Source organism: Triturus cristatus, chromosome 6 (genome assembly GCF_964204655.1).
Source record: "Triturus cristatus chromosome 6, aTriCri1.1, whole genome shotgun sequence".
NCBI lineage: Eukaryota > Metazoa > Chordata > Amphibia > Caudata > Salamandridae > Triturus > Triturus cristatus.
In genome coordinates, this window is record NC_140589.1 from 1,478,117,286 (window position 1) to 1,478,141,421 (window position 24,136).

Sequence of the window (24,136 nt, forward strand, 5' to 3'; positions counted from 1 at the left end):
GTGACTGGTCTGTTGTGCCCACGAGGGGTCTGCGTCTGCTGATTAGCTAGCCGGGCACATACATGCTGTCTGCATACTCTGAGGTCTTCCCTCTACGTTTGGCTGCCCCCACAGGCAATTGGACTGACCAGTCCCTGCCAGGAGTATAGTTGCAACACTGATGGGCACCGCAGGTGGGCGACCGCCTCCAGCGACCCCAACAATTACGTTGGCAAGGGGACTCTGCTGCATTGCCCCCACAGGCAGGTGAACTGACCGGAACGTGACAGGTGTATGGTCGTAACACAGATGGACACTGCAGGTGTGCGATCGCTGCCGGCGAGTGTAGCCACTACGTGAACAAGGAGATGCAGCTGCCCTGTATAGTTTGCAATGACTCCAAAAACGGGCCCAACTTCAAGGCTATGCACTAAGACATGGATCCGCGGGGTCCCGAAGCCAGCTCCTCTCAATACTCAAAACAGGCAGTCCCCACTCGGCAGGGTGCTCCGTGAGCTCTCTTAGTCGGTCTCATTCTCCCATTAATCCCCGCAATGTTGCGCTATTGTCTCTGATGATTACCAGGAATCGCCCCTCAGTTCGCCAATCATACAGGGTTGTCAGTCTGCGCCGACCAGCCACATGTGCCTGTCGGTGTGAGGATATATTCGGTTCACGACAGCATACCAGGGCCAAACTTGTCGTAATAAATCCACACCACCAGGCAGCCGTTATCTTTACTCAGCACTGCAGGGGTCACTGTTACCTCTGCCCCCCCCGGGCTTCAAAATGGCCGTTGGTGTCAGCTTAGTGTTTTACCAGGTTGCAGTCGTGTCCCCAAGTCAGCTGCAGTCAGGGTGACCGTGCAGTCCTCATGGCACCTCCGCCGTTCCCTCCAGATTGCAAAGTCGGACTGAGGTAGGTGCTGTGCTTGTACTCGGAGTCTGGCCCGAGTCTTTCTGGGACACAGCGTTCGGCACCACACTGCTGCAGCCGCGCCCGACTTCCCTCTGGGCCTTTGCGTGTCTGCTCCTCTCAGTGGGCCGTAGTGCAGCACAGCTCACCAGCTCTCACAGCGGTAGTGTGCCCCGCGACCGCTTCCTGCACCGCTGGTGTGCGCCGACTCTTTCCTCGCCAGGGTCGCCCAGAGATAATGTAGCCGCAATCCGCCGCCAGCCTGCTACGTGAGCCCGGGGATCACGGCCCAGGGCAGAGGCTCTGCTGTCGGAGCCGGCTGCAGAGCTCGCTAATGTGTGGTGAGGGCCAAAAACTGCACACCACGCTCTCTATGCCCTCCGGAGCAGGCAGCAGTTCAAAGCAGAACGAATGCCGCTGCCCGCGACATCAGCAGGGCAGCTCTCTAGTGGCCGCCCGTCGCAGCCTTCCCCCTCCCCCTTCTTCTGCCTCGCGCGCGAGGCCACGCCCAGGGAGGAGATCTCCCAATAAGTGTGTAGGAGGAGGCGGTCCGTTGGGGGGGGGGGCGAGGCTAGCCCCCCTACTTAGGCGTCCCTCTCGCCCAGTTCCTCCTCTGCTTCCTGCGCGCCGCTCCTGCTCGGACAGGAGTTGTCAGCAGGAAGGGTCGCTGGGCCTTTTAGCAGCCCGCCCTTGGACCATTTCTTGGTGTCACCACTGGGAGTGGTGCCGAAAAAACAACAGGGCGCATACCGCTTAATTCACCACCTTTCGTACCCTGAAGGAAATTCTGTGAACCACTGGCTGGACGAGGGGATTTGTTCCGTGGCATACTGCTCCCTGGACATGGCCATTGACATGGTCAGGAGAGTAGGGAAGGGGGCGTGGTTGGCGAAGGCGGACATTGAATCTGCGTTCCGCCTGCTGCCGGTGCATCCAGCCAGTCAACATCTGCTAGGCTTCAAGTGGGCGGGGCAGTTCTTTTATGATCGCTGCATGCCGATGGGCTGTGCTGTCTCCTGCGCCTACTTCGAAGCCTTCAGCTCGTTCCTTCAGTGGGCCCTGGGGGACCTTCACGGGATCACGCAGGTGACCCACTATCTGGATGACTTCATATTCTTCGGTCCGGGTGGGTCGGCTGAGTGTGCTGTAGGCTTGAGTCGGTTTGAGGAGCTGGCAGAGTTTCTAGGGGTTCCCCTTGCCCCAGGTAAGACCGAGGGGCCGGCACAGGTCTTGACCTTTCTTGGCGTGGAGCTAGATACGGTAAAAGGCGAGTCGAGGCTCCCCGCCGATAAGGTACTGGGCTTGTTGCAGGATATCCAGGCGCTGTTGGGCAAGGACAAAGCGACCCTTGGGGCTGTCCAGAGCTTGATTGGCAAATTGAATTTTGCAGCAAGAGTGATTCCAGCAGGCAGAGTGTTCTCAAGGAGGCTGGCAGGGGCCACGGCAAATGTAACTCAGAAGCACCATTTTGTACGACTGACCGCCGGCTTGAAGGCTGATCTCGCCATGTGGGCGGAATTTCTCATTGGTTTTAATGGGACGGTGATTTGGAGGGCCCCGTGGATAGCCAGTCAGGAGCTTTGCTTGTTTTCTGATGCGTCTGGAAGGGAAGGTTTTGGTGTGATTCTGGGGGAAGAGTGGTGCGCGATGCGGTGGCCCAATGCATGGCGAAAAAAGGTGACACAGAACATTGCAGTGTTGGAACTCTTCCCAATTCTAGTAGCGCTGCATCTCTGGCGGGCCACACTGAGCAACATGAAGGTTGTCTTCTGGTCAGACAACATGGCGGTGGTGCACGCCATCAACGGCCTTACTGCCTCGTGCCCGCTAGTCTTGAGTCTGCTGAGGGAGTTAGTCAAGGAGGGTCTGCGCAGCAACGTCGAGTTTAGGGCGCGGCACATCGCGGGTGTACGGAATGTGGCAGCTGACGCTCTTTCTCGCTTTCAGTGGCTCCGGTTCCGAGAGGCCTGGCCGCGGGCAAGGGCGGAGATGACACCATTCCCGGACCACCTCTGGCGCTTGCTTCAGTGGGGGAGAGACTGAGGAAGATGGGGGAGAGGTCCTTGGCGCCAGCGACGCGGAGGAAGTACGACTCACAGTTAGCAACGTTCAGAGCGGTAGTGGAGGCGCTGGGTTGCTCAGCCTTGGGGGCAGAGGAGCAGGTAGAGGCTTTTGTGGTATGGGCCAAGGAGAATGGCAGATCGCACTCATGGATTTGTGGTCACCTGGCAGCCGTGCGCCATGACGCCAGGTTAGATGGGAGTGTCGACCCGACGGGGTCATCCAAGATTAGGGCGGCCCTGAAGGGCTGGGCCAGGGAGGAGGTTAGACAACCTGACACCAGGGCACCCATTGAATTCATAGACCTTCAGCTCCTCCTGGACGCGGTACCCCTGATTACTTTCTCCCCGTTCGAAGCCAGGCTGTTTTCAACGGCTTTCTGCTTGGCATTCTTTGGCGCATTTAGGGTCAGCGAGCTAGTGGCAAAATCGAAAGCTGACCTGTTTGATTCTGCACTGGGGATTGCGGATGTGGCCCTCAATGCATCGCTGGAACTGCGGATTCGCAGATCAAAGACAGACCAGGCGGGGAGGGGGAAGACAGTTGTGTTACAGACCCTAGGGGACAACAGGTACTGCCCGGTTCACATGGTCAGGGAATACCTGGCCTTGCGCCCACCGTCCCCGGGTCCTTTCCTGGTTCATGCGGATGGATCCCCCCTCACCAAGTTTCAGTTCGACCGTATTCTGGGAGCCACTCTGGCTAAGGCTGGCCTAGCGGGGAGTGGGCGCAGATTCTCCTCGCACTCCTTCAGAATTGGTGCTGCTACTTCAGCGGCCAAAGCCGGCCTGGGCCCAGAAGGAGTAAAAGGGGTGGGGCGGTGGGAGTCGGATTGTTTTAAGAGGTATGTTCGCCCTTAATGCTGTATGTGCAGACCCGACTATTCCCGCCCTGGGTTTCTTGTTCCGTTGGATGAACGTATCGAATTTTGTGTGTAATAAAGATACGACTACCTAAAAGCTGCTTCATCGTTTCATTGACAGGTCACCAGGTTTGGTTGATGGGACACTCCTACATCACGAGGCTTGAACGCTGGGCAGCACACAGGAACTGGTTGCAGAATTTTGCTAATACACAGTTCGTGTGGTTGGGCTCCCCGGGAATGAAATGGAGTGAAGCCCGGGGCATAATTGAACAGCGCCTGGCAGTTGAAGGGGTTCTGCCCTCCGTTATTATCTTACACCTAGGGGGTAATGACCTGGTTTCCAGGGGGAGGAGGGCCCTGCTCATGTCTATGCAAACTGACTTGCCGGCCATTAGCCAGGCCGGGGGGTCATGCGAAGTCTGGTGGTCTGAAATTGTCCCCCGCAGGATTTGGAGAGGGGCCAGGTCCCCGGCAGCAGTAGAGCGGTCACGTAGAAGGGTCAATAGGTCCATGCAGAAATTTATGGAGCGTAGGGGCATGGGCTTCATCAGACATGCATTGATCCAAGAGAAGGTTGAGGGGTACTACGAGACGGATGGTGTGCACCTGTCCAGGGTAGGGATGGACATGTTCCTGCTCGACGTACAAGAGGCGCTAGCTAGCAAGGGACATCAGTAACACCTATGGGGGTAGGGGGGGCTCTGGCAGCGACGGTAGCCTCCCCAGAGCTGTGGCGGAGTTACAGGGCGATCTGGAGGCAGACGGGTACAGTAAGGGTACCTCTGCGACAGGCGGTACAGTAAGGGTACCCCTGTCCGGCACAGTAAGGGTGCCCGAGCCAAGGTCCAGGAGCCGAAGGGGGTTCTGGGAAGACCGCGACGGCGCCCCGTTAGTCCTTCGGGCGGTTGGGGGGCCTGACCAACCGGGGGTGTGCCACAACACGCTCCGCCCCTGTCAGAAGGGGCGGGAGTAGGAGACAGATCACGTGACCCAGTGGATGATCTGAAAATAAATATGTGCCACACTGCCGGGCATCGACCCACCGTGTGTGCTGGCTCACCAGGCGGGCGGAGCAGCTAGGGGCTGCTTGCCCTGGATCGCCCGTAAGATAACCCATTTATTGTCATACTTATGTTGTATGAAATAAACCTGCAGCAGTTCTTCACCCACAAAGAAAGTGTCAGTGTAATCATTGGGTGACGTCTGTGCATGCGTGTTGATTGAAGCGGATGACGGTGTGGTCACTATGGTCCGCACTGGTGTCGGATCTATGAAGGATTGCGAGATGGCGTTACGGAGCTTCCAGTTTAAGCTACCATCTTCAGTTCGAGCAAGCTCCACCCCCTGTAACAGGCAAATTGTGTTTTCCTCTTTCTGCGTTCTTTAGACCCACCTGCCCCAATATACAAGCTTAACACAGATCAGTTTCTCAGTGGCGACCTGCTTTCTCTCTACAGATTTTTATTAAAATGCTGCCGTGCTGTAGAGCAGTGGGGAAAATATTTCAGGCACCTCTTGACAGGTGCCAGCTATTCTCCGAATACCTTGGTCTTGAAAATCAAAAGCTATTCCTCTAACACAAGACCCATCAAAACATCCCCTTCCCAGTCATGTAGATTGCTGCTTTCTCAGCTGAATTTTTGTAGAATAATCGGAGAACACAGGTATTGCACAAGGGTTATTTCAAAGAATTCAAAGGTGGAAGAAGGGGGAAACAGATCAGATTAATCCATATGCCTGTAATAAAGGATACTTCGAACACTTTTTGAAAAGCTGTGTCTTAGAAGACAACAGGAAGTATGCCTTAAAGAAATAAGAAACGTAGACAGTATCTATCTCTTAACCAAGTGGTCCAATTGAACAATAACTTGGCTGCCTCAAAGTTGCCCCTCCCATTGGAGAATCAAGGAGCCACCCATCCTTTTAAGCAGCAGCTGCGCCCCACTATATTACAAGGTCTCTTGTTAATCAGGCTAAATTTCCTAAACAAGTGCAGCTAAGCCTGAAAAACTATAGTTTTTTCATCCAAGAAGATTTTGACCATTCTGCCCTGCCTTGATGGTATGGTTTTCTTTGTTCTCTGCAGGTCTAACTTTAAATATGTGAGCGGTTTTCGAGAAAGAGCTCTCAAAAGTGAAACAAACAGTTACTGCAGTCGATCAAAAGCCTCCCAAGTCATCTCTGACTCTGGTAGAATTAACAAATTGGTACGGTGTTCTGTTTAGATCCTTATAGATTCCCCCAAAACACCCAGTTTCCAGCAACCTCCTAATGACTTCACCAGCCTACCCGTACATTAGCGCGCCACTTAGAAATAAGGAAAGCTTTCACTGTTTACTTCACAGTATATTCCCTTTTCCCCGTAAAAACATTATTTAGTATTTTTACCACAATATCAAAGTTTAAATCTCAGCCTGCAACTATAGTATTCCACAATATCGAACACCAGGAGATTATTAAGGTAAACAGATGTGGAGTTAAGAATAGTAAATCTATACTTCCCTGTGTATGCTTAACTTCTTGATCTGTTGGTATTCAGTAGTGTGACTTAAGTTTTCCAGCATACAACCCTCTAAGCCTTCACCATTACCTTCAGCAAATAAATATGAGAAAGTCGGGCACAACCGTGCCTTCTGCGCTTACCCGGTGCACGTCCTTTTAACAAAATGGGATTTACTATGGCCTTTTGCTCTGGTTTTGTTATACAGAGTCTTCACCTAATTGGAGAATCTAAGACCTCCTTCCACATCGAGTGTGAACCACCATACAAAAATACCTCCTAAATATGCAAATTGTCAGTTTAATAAAATAATGGTTGTGCTCTTACTCTTTTGATGAACTGAATGCTTGAAGTTTGTAGTCTTGAGGATGTTATCTATCTTTTATCTATGTTTTGTCCATTTCTGATTAACATAATCTGATCACCATCATCTGATCACCATAATTTGACTTTGCTAAGAGCTTACCCAAAGCTACCCACAATTTGCATTTATAAAGGTGATCTCTATCTGTATGAGAAGATCTTTACATTTTTTGGGAATAGCTGAAACCAGCAAATATTTCACAGTGGGTTAAACTTCCTGTGATATCATCTTAAACCCTGTCTAAACATGGAGCCAAAATATATTGAACTTACTATCGCAGTGATCCTGCTCTTAACTGGATCTCACTCAACAGCATTGTAATGATTGCTAATCCTATTTGCGTAGCTGTTTCCCCGTGGAAGCTGCTGATTTCACCCACTACTAAACATGATTTTTGAAATGCAGTCCTGCGCTGTAATATTAACTGTTTTCTAGAGACTTGCCATGTATAGATCACTCTAAGAAATCCCAAAGCCTTGCCACTTATCAAGCAGGTTGTTAGTACCCTTCCTTCCTACATCTGTGAGCAAGTGGTCTGTTTGCCCTCTCTGCTTTCTCATAATATCTCCATTAGTATTTGGGCCACTCCTCCTGAATTTAGTTTGAGATCTAAGATCTGGTTTTCCTATAAGGCATCACCCATCTTTTCATCAATGTCACTTTCTCTTCAAACTTAACGATTTCTTCTTAGTCGATTTTCCAGCTCACTCCTATTTTTGTTAATCAAGAGCATTTATTCATGTTTGTCCCATAATTATCATGTTATCCCTGCTTCACGCCCCCTCACCTAAAAGTACCAACCTCTTAGCTGTCCAATATTCTTACATCTTCTCGTGTCTCTCCACTTTGTTTGTTCTTTTTCAATAATAAATAATTACCAATCACTGTGCTCTCAGGCCAGCCCTTTACTCATTATCTGTCCTCCATGTCGCCTCAATCTCTACCTTTCAATAAGATTAATAGACCTGTTTTGAGTCAGACATTATCTAGTCTGGCGTCAGAAGTGTGTGTAGTCAACTGTAAAGTGTGCTTCTGCTCATGGGGTGAAGCTTCTACCAAACCTCTACCAACTCAATCTCCTCCAATAAACAGTTGAACTTGATGATGTTGAATAGGTATTCTCTACTAAGGCTCTTGTTTTGTTCATGTGAAAACATACACATCCAAGAAATATATTTCACAAATAAAACCTTCAAAGTATAGACTGTCGAAATCTCAACTTTGCATAAATATCTCCCCAGAAAAGTTATCCTTTACTAAGTTCCCCACTCACTTTAAGCATGTTTAGGACAAGGTTAATTTAGAACTGAACTTCCAGTCCTAACCATATCTGGGGGCAAAAGCTTTAGAGCAGGATTAATGGCAAGTTAAGTATTGTTTAGGAGATAAGTATGTAAAGCCAAGATTCTGGCAGTCTGATTTGGTACCTGTTTTCACCAAATGTTTTTGCATTCTTTTGTTCATGTTACTGCCTCATCCTGATCTGTAGTCCTCTCCCTGACAGTATCCTTTACCTTATAAAGTCCTCACAAAATGATCTGATAGTTCTCCCATATCTCCCCAGTGTGGTCAAGGCCCTCTTTAGTCAGCCTTGCAAAAGCACATAACACCAGACAGCTTGTTCCTTTTGAAAGCTTTTTTCAGTACTGTATCTCTTACCTGAATTGTTAGGTTCGCTTCTGGTTAGGGCATTTATTTTATTCATCTACATTTTATGTAGCATATTTCACCATATTGTATGATTATTCTGACATTAATGTTTTCTTTTTTGACATTTCTTTGTATCGTTTTGGGTCTGTGACAAATTACATGAATCGGCCATTGGTGAATAACCTAGTTAATAATGTCTTCTAATGTTTATTCGATTTTAGTTTTATTGCATAACAATCGCTTATAATTCTGCAAGGTCGAAGAATTTGCTATCAAATGCAAGTGTAAAGTTAGTATATATGCCCAAGAAGCAAAAAAGTGACTGTCTAAATTGCATGCACTGGAAACGCTAGGCTTGTTAAATTAGACCTAAGGGAATTTCAAATACCTAGAACTCGCAATTTTATTTAATTTCACAAATAATATTTTAAGTTGTTAAACTACTGTCGACAAGAAAATGAAGTGTTCTGCTGGCTGTGAGTTCATCTTCAAGAATGGGCCTTGATTCAAAAAATGATGTGTAAGCAAGGAGGCATTAGTGATACCTAATCTGATAGTTTCAAAGCCACATAATGGAAGTGTTTTCCAAAACAAAATCTTTTGTTTTTTTCTTTGTTAGGGTGTTGGTTGGTGGAAGTATGAATTCTGCTATGGAAAATATGTGCATCAATATCATGAGGTGAGCTTTTTTTATCATTGACCAAATATATTTTTCTTTCAAAACAGAATATAGTTTCCACCAGAATAGGAATTTCTGCTTTAAAATTCACGCCAAATTTAGTTCAAGGTTAAATGGCCTCTTCCTGAAACCCAATTATAAGCGTCCAATCTTACGACTGTTAGCGTAGTTTCCATAGTGCGTGTCTATCACTTTTTAAGTAGCGTGTGAGGTGTAGGCCTTTTAATTGTCTGACTAGACAGCGCAGCTGTCGCCAGGCAATTATGAGAATCACCAGGAGAGTGAATTTGGCTCTGTCCACATCTTGTAAGCCAGGAGTGCATGTTTTGATTGGGCAGGCGTTGTGTGCTTTCACAAAAAAGTGTTTTCCCTTCACACAGCTCTGATCATTTTGGTTATCTATCCATGCCCGAGCTTAACCTTTCAAGGCACACTCATGACATTGTAAGTTCTATTAAACTGTCTTAGATAGCTAGATAATTTATTGTTGTTCCTCTATCAGCAGCACAGACGAGGAGGGCAGTACTTAACCTACACATAGTTGCTCTGTCAAGCAAGACCTAAAAAGTCACCTGACCTTTAAACCTACATCAATATTATTCTACAGTTCTTTGCTTCCACATAAATCCATATCCATTCTCATTCTATTTACTAGTGTGTTTTATTACTGTTGGACCTGGCTCTTTTTTCAGCATGTCCCCAAACTTTTTGCCTTCCTCCATTTATTTTTCTGACTTTCTTTTTGTTGGCTTTAGAACTCTGGACACTTTACCACTGGTATTCAGTGCTAAAGTGCATGTGCTCTCCTCTATACAAGGTATGATTTGTTTACACATGTTTGGCATATTTGATTAACTTTTATGTCCCTTGTAAGTGGTATACCATATACCAAAGGCCTGTAAATTAAATGCTCCTAGTGGGCCTGCATCATTGCTTGTACCACCCACGGAAGTAGTCCTTTAAACCTGTCTCAGGCCTGCCGCCACAGGGCATTTAAAGCTACTTGCCAAGCCTTAAACTCACCTTTTATTACACATAGGTCACCCATAAGGTAGACCGTAGGTAGCCCTATGGGAAGGGTACTGTGTAAGTAAAAAGCAGTGACAAACAGCCTTTTTCGTTTTTCAATGCTGTGAGGCCTACTCCTCTCATATGCTAGCATTAGGAATTCCCTTATATACTTTTTTTTTTTTTTTTTTTTTTTTTTTTTTTTGAAACCGTTTATTACAGTTTATAAAAGTTACAGGTATGGGCCTACAACCACACGGCCGGCCGCTAGAGCATCAGAAGCATATTACATACATACAGCAAAAAGTCTCTCAGCGGTGCACAGTAGGAAAACAGGGGTAGTCAATGGTGTAGGCCACATAGCTCCGTGCCCACAATACGGTTCCATTTTCTTAAAACAAAACAACATCAACAAACCACAACCGCAAGGCAACCCGCGATCCAAAGTGACAACACGTGCTCCATAAGTGGGGGATCCAAACAGCAGCAAAACTCTGAAGAGGGGACGGGAGTAGATCAGGGACTGGGGGACCGCGCGCCCGCGGCCGAGGGAGGGGGGCCATCTAGGGAGACGGAGCAGGCGAGGCAGCCGGTAGCAGTGGCGGCTCACAAATACCCCCGCGGTAGGCGTTCCAGGGGCCCCAGAGTTTCATCCACGCCCCAGGCTTACCCCTCGCCACATACACCACCTTTTCACGAAACATACACCAATCCAAATGCTCCTTCCAGGCCGACACCGCAGGGGGCCTCTGGGATCCCCACAATTGAGCAATATCACGCTTAGCTATCATGTATCCCAGAGTCACCCACCGCGTCTGGGGGACCGAATAATCATTAGGTTCCCAGACATTCAGCAAGCATCTCCTCGCTTCAGGCAGCAGCGCGACACGCGTAACCACTCGTAGAACCTCATGCACACCACGCCAGAATCGCTCCACCTTCGGGCACTCCCACAGTATATGCATGAAAGTCGCCAACGCACCACAGCCACGCTTACACATTCCATCACCGGCAAAACCCATACGTAGAAGCCTCGGCCCCGTCACGTAGACCCGGTGAAGGATCTTGAGCTGGACGAAACGAAGGCGAGCCGGGATGGCCACCTCTTTCGGGGAGGCCACCGCAGAAATCCAATCCTCGTCGTCCAGCTCCAGCCCGTCGGCGACCCAAGCCGCGCGGAGACTAGTCAGCAGGCACGATCTATCGTTGATCAATTTTTTGTATATGAGGGAGATCGTGCTGTCCGGGACATGGCCATCTAGCACTCTGTCCTCCAGGGGGGAAGACTCCGGAATGGATGCGACATCCGGGAAGACGGAGCCCAGCGCAATAGCGGACCTGTAGGTACCGAAAGTACTCACTGCCCTGCAGCTGAAACTCCGCCTGCAGCGTCTCAAAAGTTTTGAATCCCCCCCTCGTCCAGAGATCTCCCACCGTGCTGATTCCGATCGTGTCCCACTTCTCGAAGCCCTTCGACATCCACAGGGAGCCCAACCGCTCAGATGCATACAGCGGAGACGCTCGGGTCAAACGGTCCTTCCACCCCATAGCTGCATTAGCCGCGTGCCAGACACGCACCATGACACGCGTCGGTCCCGTCAAACGGGAGTCGGGCGCGCCAGAGTAGAGCGCTCGATTATAATCGCCACCGGGCAGAAGCATCCTGTCCATCTCAAATGCCGGGTTCAAGGCGGGCCCGTAAAGGCCATGATTAATTGCAGCTAGTTGGGAGGCCCAGTAATACCGTTTGATGTCCGGGAGGGCGACCCCTCCATCGTACCACGGGAGCGTCAATTTAGCCAGAGAAATACGCGGCCTCCCGTCCCAGAACAGGCGCCGCTGGAGGCCCTCCACCTCGCGAAAGTAGCGTGCCGGGACCAAGTCCATGGTATTCTGGAGGGCGTAGAGGAAGCGCGGCAGAGACATCATTTTAAATAAGGCCGCTCGGCCGAGCGGCGAGAGCGGCAAACGCCGCCAGCGCACCACGTCCTCCCTCAAACGCTGGAGGGGGGGCAGCAAGTTCCGCTCATAGCGGGCCTCCGGGTCAAGAGTGATATATATACCCAGGTACCGGAAACCCTGGGAGGCAATCTGGATCGGACAGTCCCGTGGCAGGACCGGAGCCTCCCCGGAAAGCACATAGACACAGGATTTCGCCCAGTTGATGACCAGGCCTGAGTTGCGACCGAAGGAGCGCAGAACATCAACCAGGACGATCAGTGATTTGCGCGGGGAGGCGAGATACAAAAGGATATCGTCAGCATAGAGGGACACGCGGTCCTCATGCTCGGGGGTCCAGCGGAGACCACGGATAAAAGGGTGCCACCGCAGCCACTCCGCCAGGGGCTCCATGGCCAGGGCGAACAGGAGAGGCGACAGGGGACAACCCTGTCGCGTGCCCCGCCCCAGCGCGAATGGGGCCGATACTCGCCCATTCACCACCACCTGCGCCAACGGGCCCGAATAGAGCAATTTGACCCAGCTGACGAAACCCGGGCCGAACCCAAACTTCGCCAGCATCGCCCAGATATATGGCCATTCGAGCGTATCAAACGCCATGGTGGCGTCCAAGGACGCCAAGATGGCCGGCTCCCGCACAAATGGAACACGCGCGAGCACCCCATGTAAGCGCCGCAGATTAAGCGCAGTGTTGCGGTGTGGTATAAAGCCCGATTGGTCTTGGTGGACCAAATCGCCCACCACGCCAACCAACCGGTTGGCCAACACCTTGGCGAGGATTTTGGGCTCCGCGTTCAAAAGCGAAATCGGCCTATAGGATGTGACCCGTTCACGGGGCTTCCCCTCCTTATGGATCACTACAATTGTAGCCAGACGCTGGTCCGGCGGGAGGGAGCCCTGCGAGTGGGCCGCAAGGAACATCGCGCGCAGGTGGGGCGCCAACACATCCGGGCATAGCTTGTATAGCTCAATGGGAATACCATTGGGGCCCATGGCCTTGCCGGATGCAACCGAGCGAATAGCCGAGGCAATTTCGTCCGAGGTGGGCGGGGCATCCAGCGAATCCCTGTCCTCCACCGTAAGGGAGGGCAGTGCGATGTCCCGAAGCAAGGCATGGGAATCTTCCTCCGAGCAGGGAGAAACCGGGGAGTAAACTTCGCGGAAATAGTCCGCGAAGCAGGAGACAATGGCTTCCGGCTCGGTGACACACACTCCATCCACGCTCTCAATCAAAGGCACCACGCGGCTCGCTCTCTCCCTCTTATCCAACCACGCAATCAGTTTGCCAGCCTTGTCACCCACATCATACAATCGCCCCTGCTGCTCTCTACTGAGGCCCCTGGCCGCCTCCGTGACGAGGGCCCGATAGGCCGCCTGCTTTAAATGCAAAACATGCAACTTGGCGTCTGTTACCCCGCTCCCCAGGTCACCCTCCAGTTCAGCAATTTCGGCCTCAACCCGGGTCACCTCCTCCCGCTCGCGCCGCCGGGCATTGGAAATAACGGAGAGGGCCTCCCCTCTAAGGACCACCTTGAAAGCCTCCCACAGGGAGATGGCAGACGGAACCGACCCCACATTCTCATCAAAATAGCGCTGTAAGGATTTGATCAAGTCGGCACGAATGGTGGGGTCGCGCAAATACCATGCATTAATCGGGGCCACCCTGCCATCCCCCCTCGGGAAGACATCGAAATGCAACAACAATGGGGAGTGGTCTGAGATACCCCGTGCCAAATGGCGCACCTCCCCCACCCTCCCTGCATGGGCCGCCGGGACAAGGATATAATCAAGCCGCGAGAGGCTACCATGGGCCCCCGAGTGGAAGGTGTACTGTAGCAATCCAGGATGCTTTAAGCGCCAGCAGTCCACCAGGCCCAGCGTGTCTAAAAGGCCGGGCAGCCATGCCTGTGCCCGGGGGAGGTCCCTAGGGGGATGGCGATCCATAGACCCGGAGGCAACCGCATTAAAGTCCCCTCCAACCACCAACAGGCCACTCGGAAGGTCCAGGAGGAGGCGCCCCAGGTCTGCAAATGTAGTGGCTTGTAACCCAGGTGGGACGTACACTGAGATAAAGATAAACACTCTACCCTCCATTCGTCCCACCAGAACAGTGTAGCGTCCCCTCTCATCATGACGCACCTCGTCAATCTCCAACGGGAGCGAGTTCTTGACCATAATGCCCACCCCCCGCGAGCCCGAAGTGAAGCCGGAGTGGGCCGCCAAACGATATCCCCGCCGATTCATTGCATGAAAGGTGTTACCTATAAGGTGCGTCTCCTGCAGGAAGACAACATCTGGTGAAATACGTTTTAAATACTGCAGGACCACACCACGCTTAATCCTATCCCCCAGGCCGTTAACATTCCATGACAACACAGTCAAATCCCTACCCCCCATCATACGTCGAAACAATCGGTCGTCCCCCACCGAGCATCTTAAAAACGACAAAACAGTTGCGGGTTTGCCTTGCGGTGCTAACAAACAACACACCCCCCCCACCCCCCGGTCCCAACAGAACTCCCCCCTCCCTGCACCCCTGCATGAGCCCAGACAGCCCCCCCAAAGTGCAGTGTGCCTGTCGCCCCATAGCTAAATACTAACTAGTCCCCCAGAGGAGGAGGGAAGCCCCCAGCAGACCCCACCCGACCTCCATGGGAGGGGAACATACGAAAGCAATATATGGTAAAGGAACAACATCCAGAGCAAGGCCTATACAGTCACCCCTCAATTCTGATCCGGCGGGCCCTCCTCGCCAGCCGCGCCCCCCCCGCCCCGATCCCCAGGCAAAGTGTCTAACCAGTCCCCAGCCGCCTCGGGCCGGTCGAAGAAGTGCGTACGGCCATCCACCTCCACCCTCAGCTTAGCCGGAAAGAGCATTGAGTACTTGAGGTTTAGGTCCCTTAGGCGACGTTTAACACCAAGAAAGCTCTGTCGCTGCTTCTGGACCGCCGGAGTAAAGTCTGGGTAGAAGTGTACGTCCATGTTGTCCAGCCTGACCGGTCCCTGTTGCCTGGAGGTCTGGAGGATGGCATCTCTGTCCCGAAAATTAAAAATCCGGGCAATAAGAGGCCGCGGCGGGGCACCGGTCTTAGGGCGGCCCCCGGGGACCCGGTGGGCACGCTCCACCGCAAAAAGCTTACTCAGCCCCCGGGGCTGGAGATGGGTCAGGATCAATTCTTCCACGAAGAGATCCGCCGCCTCCGCCTCTCGGCCCTCCGGCACACCAATAATACGGACATTATTCCTCCAGGCCCGACCCTCGGAATCCTCTAGTCGCCGGTCCATCAGGGCGCTCACCTGGCCAAGCCGGCGCACCTCCCTCTGGAGGGCCACCACGTCCGTCGTGAGGCTCGTTGTGGTGTGGGCCAGGGAGTCGACTCGGTCGTTTGTTTTTGACAAGTCTGCCCTCACAAGGCCCACATCCACCAGGACCGAGTCAATTTTTTGCGCCAAGGTATCGAAACGCTGGTCCACTGAGGCCTTCATCTCCGCGATGGCGCCCATGACGTCCCGGAGGGTCAGATCTGCCGGATGGGCAGGTACCTCCGTCGGGCCCACCGGGGATGTCCGCGATGTCTCCGGAGAACCCTTCTGGAGCGTGTAGCGATCCATACTATTGGCCTGGTGCGCCGTGCCACGGCGAGTTGTCTTCATCTTCGCCCGGTCGCCATCTTGTTTGGTGGACATGCTGGCTCTTCCACCGTCGTGCCTAGATCTCCAAACGGGCCGCCACACCAAATCACGGGTGTCAGGGGGGGGGCGGGGGCGACCACCGGGCCGCGGGTCAACCCACCGCCGGCGGGTCAGCCGGGCACCTGGACAAGGCCACACCACCGCACCCCGCTCCGCAGCCCGACCCCGCTTGAAGCAAGGAGGGCGCAAAAGCGAAAGTGAAAGTGCGGGGTACGCGAGCCGCCCAGCCCCGCTCGCCGCTGTTATTCACTTTGTCCCCGGATCGCCCCACTACTCCAATCCGGGGGGCCGGCGAGGAGAAGGCCGCAACCGTAGATCGATGCTCCCACCGGTGTTCGGGGTCCGATTCGAGCCCAGAAAACGGGCGGCGCCTTAGCTCGGGTTCCCCGACACAGTCCCCTCAACAAGGACAGGATATCGCCAGGATTAATTCAGGAGGTCGCGGAGGTCCTCGGGAGCCTCGCACCTACGCGGCCATCTTGGTTGCGCGCTAGGCTCCTCCTCCCCCTTATATACTTTTAAGTGGCAATTCCTGATCAGAAAGGAGTTGCATTGCCATGTTTTGTATGTTTAGAATAGTGGTGATAAATCCTGCTTACTAGTGAAGTTGGATTTTACATTACTATTTTAGAAATGCCACTTTCAGAAAGTGCACATTTCTCTGTGCTTATGCCTTTTGTGCTTTGCAGCCTGAATCCAGTAAACGTCTGGGCTGGGAGACAGCTACACTTGGTGCATACTTTCCAGACGTCTACAACACAAGAAGGGCTGGGTGTGACACCCAACTCCAATCCAATACACCCCAACCTACCCTAGTCCAGTCCACTCTAATCCAATCCACCCCACCCCACCTCACCCTAATCAGATCCACCCCACTTCAGTACATCCAACTCCAATCTAATCCACTCCCCCTTCCAGTCCACTTCAATCCACCCCACTCGAGTCCAATCCATCCCAAAAACACATTGCCAAAGTCAATAGCCCTTGTATAGGCGAGATCTGTTCGCTTTGCCAATGCTTGTTGTTCTTTAGTGCCTTTTTTAATGCAGCAAGAGGATTAGTAATTTATCCTGGTGTTACATGAAACTTCTAGTTTCGTTATTAAATAATTCATAGTATGCACCTAGTAAAGAAATATTTTTCAGTTGACAAAATCTTAAAATGTTTGTGCTGTGGATATGTTGCTATCATACTGCCAGAGTAACAATACATAATGTAAGCATTTTCCAAATAGTTACGGCATGATCTATCTACTCCTATTTCCACCACTTACATCTTGTGCATGGATACTCATTTACTGAGAACCCAATTTAAAACATAACCAGTGGACTGGATGGGGGAATCACAGTTTTGTGCAAAAACCTAGCCTCCAGGTAGGCTAATAGAGATTATCCTACCTGTAAGTCTTGGGCTTCTCACAAACCCACTCCCTTCAAGTTTCACAGTTATTGATTTTTTTTTTTTGTTTAAATATCTTTATTGTATTTTTTAAATTGTTTAACATTCAGAGGTCGTTCAAAACTGTATTCATACATATACGGACATACATCGTGAAAGAGTATTTGCAGCTGAGGTTCATAGTATAATTACATCTACAGGACGTGTATATACATGCTTCTGCATTCGTGGTATTAAAGTGAACAATTGTACACCAGGTCTTTCTTGCTCTGTGTCACTTCTATCCTTTGTTTACAGATAATAGCGCCTGTGAGGCACACAATCGCATCGAGCGCGGCTGCGTTCAATTGTCACGTATAATGCACAGTGGTGTCTCATGGGGGCTATACATAGATGGTCGCCTCTGTATACAACTAGGAAGTCTGCGAGATATGCTAATAAGATGTATATATTTTAATCCACTAAACTAATAACCTTCTAAACTGCCAGCAAGAATGTGTCGCAGCTGGGCCTGGGTATGCGCACCCTATACATGCGTAGTCTAGTAGCTCGCCAGGGTGGCATGCTGACTTGTGCACACAGTTGAGAGCCGGGTTCACTGGGTGAGCAGATGATATCCTGGGTGTGTTTGCGGCAGTGGGTTCAGGCCATAAGTGTGTTTCGTTATAGGTTACCCATGAAGTATTAGGTGACGTGTGTCTGCCGGCTTGGGGCTCCGTTGCTTGTGTTATCTTCCTGCGGGAGGGGCGCTGCCGTCGTTGCTGCACCTGTGTGCAAATGCTATAAAGATGGTGTCCCAGTATTGCGCTATCGGGTACATGTGTAGTCCTGCGGTTTCCTCCCTGTGTAGTGTTGTACTTTCTGCCTGAGCCCGCACCATGAGTGATTTTTCCCAGCACACTATTACTGGGGGAGGCATTGTGTTTCCATCTCTTTGTGATTAGGTGCTTCGCCACTATCAATCCCAGATCTCTAAACCTGGAGGTAACTTTATTCTTTTTAGATCTGGCATATAGACCCAGTATACAAACCTCCCATGTGGGCGGTAGGGGCTCGTCAGTGCAGCTCACGAGTGCTGCTGTTACTGCGCGCTAGTAGATTTGAAGGGATGTGCAGGACCAGAGCATGTGTAAAAGGTTAGCGTTTATCTGTTGACATCGCGGGCACGCGGAGGCGGCAATGTTGAATTATGTATTTGTTATCGGGTGAGAGGTATGCTCTTTGTATTATGTATGTTTGTATGAGCTTTAAATGCTGAGCTTCTTGGTTTGTATGAGGAGCTAGCAAGGGCAGCTCCTCATTCCTTCTCTGTCCACGGTTGCCCTTTATCCATTTCCCAACGTGTACGAAGACTCAGCATAGGCTTCAGTGTGTGTGTAAGTAGAGCTTCCGCCAACCAATGCACTATGTGTGAACCTGCACCCATAACGTGTAAGTACTGTAGCAGCAGGTGTGTTGTCGGTTCAGCCGTTATGTCCTCCCATGCTGCCGATAGGGATCTTGTAATAGAAGTGTGTAGATGGAATTGCCCTGTCGGTAAGTCATAATCCTCTGTTGGTGCCTTGAAAGAGAGCAGGGAGCTCGCCCAAAATATCTATGCCCGCTGCATGCCAGTGTGTAAGAATTCCTTCGGAAGTGCCTGCCTTCCCTCTAGGTGTCCCTGTGAGTGGCATGTATTGGGCGTAAGCGGTCACAGCTCAGGTGAGGTGGAGGCTCGTCTTGTAACACTTATGCACCAACTCCAGATGTATCTGGGATGGCCATGGGCGTCTAGCAATGGGGTGGAACAAGTGGTAGATCTGAGATTGTGTCCATGGCTGTTGCATGGTTGCCGTGTCTCCTAATCCCTTGCCACTCAACCACCTTGTCACTCATTGTAGCTGGGCCGCCAAATAGTATAGCTCCATGTTTGGGACTGCCAGCCCTCCTTGGCTGGTGGGGGCGTATAGTTTCCACAATGCAACCCGGGGCCTGCCTTTGTTCTAGATTAAGTCACGGAACAGACGTTACAGTTCTTGGAAAATTTTGGCCGAGACATGGATCAGGAAGTTCAAAAAGTAGTATAATAATTTTGGTAGGATTATCATCATTATCGATGTGATGCGGCTCATGACATATAATGGAAGTGACTTCCAAAAGTGCGTTTGGTCCCTAACAGCAGAGATCGCTCTGGGTATGTTTCCTTCTAGTATGTTGGCGGGTGATTGATACATGAAGACGCCAAGATAACGGAACGTGTTGGGGTACCAAGTGGGTGTGGAGCCATTTATACACACATTCGTCTCCACCGTGTTATCGCTAAATGGGTAGACTCCCGATTTTGCCCAGTTCACCCGAAGTCCCGACACTTTCTCAAATTTTCTGAGCGTGTCCGCTATGGTCGTGGGAATATCGTGCAGATCACGTACATACAATAGCAGGTCGTCTGCGTATAGAGAAACGGCATGCGTCACATCATCCAATTGTATGCCCCATGCATCTCCATCTCTACGAAGCAGCATCGCTAATGGCTCCATGGCTAGGGAGAAGAGCAACGGGGACAGGGGATATCCTTGACGCTTTCCTCTTTTCACCTGGATGGGATCCGAAATGAGCTGCCCAGTCCTAACTCTAACAATAAGACGTTGGTAAAGCAGTTGAATCATACTCATGTAATGGTCCCCCAACTCGTATTTGTGTAATACCGCTGCTAAATAGGGCCATTCCAGGGAGTTGAAGGCCTTCTCCAGGTCCAGCACTAGGCAGCCAGAGCGTGGCCATCTGTGCAGTGCGTACTTCTGTACCCTAAAGAACCTGCGTATATTGAGTGAGGTGCTTCAGGCGGGGACGAAACCATTCTGGTCAGGATGTACCAGCGTTTTTACCAACTGGGCAAAGCGCTTAGCTAGGGTTGATGCGAAGATCTTGTAATCTGTGTTTAGGAGGGCTAGTGGGCGATAAAAGCCTAAGGACTCTGGGTTCCTACCGCGTTTGAGGAGAGAGATCAGTAGCGCTTCATTGTGTGTGTCAGTGAGTGTCGAGTCATCTACAGCAGTTTTGTACATCTTCAACAGCTGCGGTGCTAGTATGTGTGCATAAGCCGTGTAAAATTCTGTTGGTAGGCCATCAGGTCCCGGTGCCTTACCATTAGACAACGAGAATATGCTTTCCCGGACCACCTCTAGGAGGATAGGGTCGTTCAAATCCGCTCTCTGATCACGTGTAAGGTGTGACAGGGTGATCTTCTCAAGATAGGTCTGCAGCTCCGTTGAGGTAGCTTGCACGTGGGATTTGTATAGTTCCAGATAATGTGTCGTGAACTTGCGATGTATGTCCTGCTGTGTGTTTACTGTAACACCTTGTGCAGTGCGTACTGATGCCACCGGGGTCATCGCCTCATCTTGGCGTATCAACCATGTTGGCAATTGCTTTGTCCCCATGTGGTGCGTCTATGCCGAGTGCCCTGCATAATTAAGGCATCGGAGCCATTCTAGTAAATGTGCGTATTCCCCCCTGTTCCGTGTGAGTTGTCTGGGGGATCCCTCAGCCGCCTCTTGCTCACTGGGGGGCAGCTTCCTTTCTATAGTGGTGAGATCTTTCTCTAACTGTTCTCGCAAACCTGCTTGTGCTCCCAGACAGTGCCCCCTCACGACCACATTGAGGGCGTCCCACTCGAACAGTGGTGACGATTCTGTGCCTGCATTTTCGTCAAAGTAGTGTGCTATGGTGGTTGCCAACAAGTCACGAAATGGCGCGTCAAGTAGAGTGTCGGGTTGGAGGCGCCAGATAGGGATCGGCGGCATATCGCCCTCCCACTCTAGCTCCAGCACATGTGGGTTGTGGTCTGAGTGTGTCCACCCCATGTAATACGACTCAGAAACACATGGCAATAGATCGCTGGATATAATGAATCGATCCAAGCGTACATGGAGACCATGTGCACCCGAGTATTAGGAATACATTCTGTACTGCGGATTTCTATGCCTCTAAGCATCTGTTAGGTGCCCTTGCGTCGCCCAGTTATTTAACGCTTTCATTGTAGCATGTGTGGCTGTGCCAGGCAAGGGGGGAAGGAGCGGTCCAACGAAACGTCTAAGACGCTATTGTAGTCTCCTCCTAACACCATGGTGGTGTCCTGCCATGCGGCCTGTTTGTGGGACAGCGTTTCAAAAAAAGGCGGCCTGGTCGGAATTTGGCGCGTACAATGATGTAATAACCACCGGTCTCCCGTCCAGCGTGCCTTTCACTATTACATATCTACCTTCTGTGTCTATCAAAGAGTCCACCACCCGGAAGGGAGTCCCTGGCCTCACCCATATCAATACTCCCCTAACCTACGCTGAGTAGCCTGTAGCGTATAGTTGCCCTCTCCACCTCCTGTGTAGTTGTGTCCCCTCTGATTTGGGCAGGTGTGTCTCTTGGAGGAGAGCTATTTGTATGTGGTGTCGTTTGAGGTATGAATAAATGAGATACCTGCACGATGGGCTGTGTATGCCTCTCACATTCCAGGTACCTACCCTAATGGGTGCCATGGTGCGTACTTATCGCTATCACGCATGGCCACGTCAGGCCGATGGTTGCGGAGAATGGAAGCATTGTGTTTGGGAATGGTTGCAGAATTCGTGCCCCCATGGAGCTAATACCATGATTACCATACCCCAGCGTGCAAATAATGGCATAACAATTCCAAAAGGGCGAGTGTGCAACAGGCAACCGACCAAACAATAAGCAGAAGCAACAATTAACCAATGTCATGGGGGGGACTACAATACACCACAATCTACAAGGTGTTAAACAATAGGGGTTGTTCCCCGGCAGCTCCCCAACCTCCGACCAAACACGTGTGGCTCAGGGCCGTGGCTCAAATGTCAGACATGATGTTCCCATTAGGGAGAGGTGAAGGAGTTCTCACCTGTTAACACTGAGATTAGTTTTGACCATGACTCCCGCCTCCCACTTACAGCTCGATCCCTGACTTTAATACACATTTCTTACATTTAGAGCAAACAATTGTGCCATGCGATCTGAACACAGGTCTATAATATTTGCGTGTATGGCGTCACAGTCCTATTGATACTTGGCAGGAAATACAGAGAGCAGGAGTCTAGACAATGTCACGAGAGGACTGTGGGGTGATCTGAGGCAGTTCACATGAGTCTTGTGAAGCCAGCAAACTGTCCGAGAGATCGTCATCACTGGCCAATCCTTCCTGGTCAGAAGCCGAGTTAGTCTCCTCGTCTTGTGTCCTGCTAATACCTGCAACCGCCTGGAGGGCCTGGAGTTGGCCACTTAGTATCAGCTCTGGGACTGGTCCGAAGGTTTGAGAGGCTGAGGGCTGTGTTTTTTTCTTTACCCTGTGACGACGGCGTGTAGGGTTCATCTCTCTCATTCAGATGTCTAGTCCCTGCTGCCCGTGGAGTCATAGGTGTCGAGGCAGTCCTCCGCTCCCTCTGAGGTGTTAAACAAGTGAGTCTTTCCGTATGCGACTACCCTTAGCTTTGCCGGAAACAGGAAAGTGTATTTGAGATTGTTATGCTGGAGCCGCCTTTTCACTGCCATGTACGAGTTTCATTGTTTCTGAACTTGCAGTGCGTAGTCTGGTAAAAACATGACTTTGTGATTTTCCACCTGTATATCTTGTAACTTCCTGGTTTCCTGGAGTATGGCGTCCCTGTCTCTGTAGTTCAACAGTCGGATTAGGAGCGTTCTTGGATTGTAGCCCAGGGGCGGGGGCCTTGCTGGTACTCTGTGTGCCCTTTCGACGACTAAGTGAGGAGAGAGGGCTTCCCCAGGTAGCAGCGTGCGAAACCAGTGTTCGGTGTAGGCCGCCGGGTCTTTGCCCTCCTTCCCTTCCGGCAGGCCTACCATGCGGATGTTGTTGCGCCAAGCCCGGCCTTCAGCATCCTCAGCCCTGTCTTCCAAGAACTCCACTCGATTTAGGAGGCCCTGGATGTGCTTCTCCGCCGTGGCCACTCGCGGGGAAACGTCAGCAATGGTGGTTTCAGAGGTGGTGGTTCGGTCCGTGAGTTTGCGGTGGTGCGAATGGAGCAAAGTGAGATCGACGGCCACCTTGTCTATCTTGCTTTCCAGGGAGGTGCGGATTTGGTTCATTGTTTCCACCAGCTTTTCTACCGCCGCCAGCACTGCATCCAATTTGCGGGACATCGTATCGGCCGTTCCTGCTTCTGCCATTTTATCTGCCTGGGCTTGGGTTTGTGGGGGTGGGGCTACTGCGCCCCCAACAACGGTCCGCTTGCGTGTTCTATGCGATATGGGCTTCAGGGTGTCCACGCAAGATGTCAGGCAGGGCACCGCCACTGCCTTCACGGGCGGCTGGTTGTTTGGGTGCCCGCGCTGGTCTGGTAGGTGGAGCGCGTGGGCGAAAGCTGCTGCTTCAAGCACTGCCAGGACCTCCCGGCCCCATGACGCACTCCCCGCAGGTGGGATCCCACAGAGTTCGGGGTGGCGGGCAGGAGGGGTCGTCAATGCCGGACTGGGCCTACCTTTGTGTCTCTATGTTGTACCTCCACGTTGCCAGTGCCGCTGGAGTTCCCTGCCACTGGGCACTCCGTTTGCTTTTCCTCCGGCGTCTCCACACTGCGCGTCTGGATGTTCTCGCCGCTGCCTCCTGTATCCCCTCCAACGGCCATGCAGATTGGGTCACAGTTGAGGGGAGGGGGTGCAATCCCTCAGCACTACACAGCCCAGAGATTTTTGGTAGCAGGAGCACTGGGCCATGACTTTGCAGCCTGCACGAGCCCGTAGGGCACCCCTGTGTTGCGGGGGGGGGGGGGGGGTTGGCAAACTCGCACCGCAACAGCACCACTCCCCAGTGGACCCCCACAGCCAGTGGCAGTTTAGTTTCAGCCAGTCCCAGCCGCAACAGGAGTATGCAGTGTTTCCGCTGCGAGCTGCGCCGTGGTTTAAGGCCTGGTAGGCGGAGCCTGCCCCCGGCCCGACATAAAAATCATCCCTGGGATGATGGCAATCTGCCGGGTGGCCTCGGAGCGGAAGAAGCACACTGCGGATTTCCTTGTCCGCCAAAACCGGCCGCCTCACCGGAGCATCAGGCAAGCTCCCGGTGCG

At 51.6% G+C, this 24,136-nt stretch overlaps 1 protein-coding gene across 2 annotated transcripts in view; it reads left to right on the plus strand.

Annotated features, from left to right (window-relative positions):
• Nucleotides 1–24,136, plus strand: part of ERLEC1 (endoplasmic reticulum lectin 1) — a 256,106-nt gene that overhangs the window by 174,151 nt on the left and 57,819 nt on the right. Inside the window, exon 10 of one of the 2 annotated variants that reach the window (XM_085612592.1) lies at nt 8,954–9,013. The exons of the other annotated variant lie outside the window; for it this stretch is intronic. Within the exon in view, the coding sequence (XP_085468718.1) occupies nt 8,954–9,013 (60 nt within the window). The remainder of the gene's footprint in view (nt 1–8,953; nt 9,014–24,136) is intronic. 2 annotated transcript variants of the gene reach the window in all.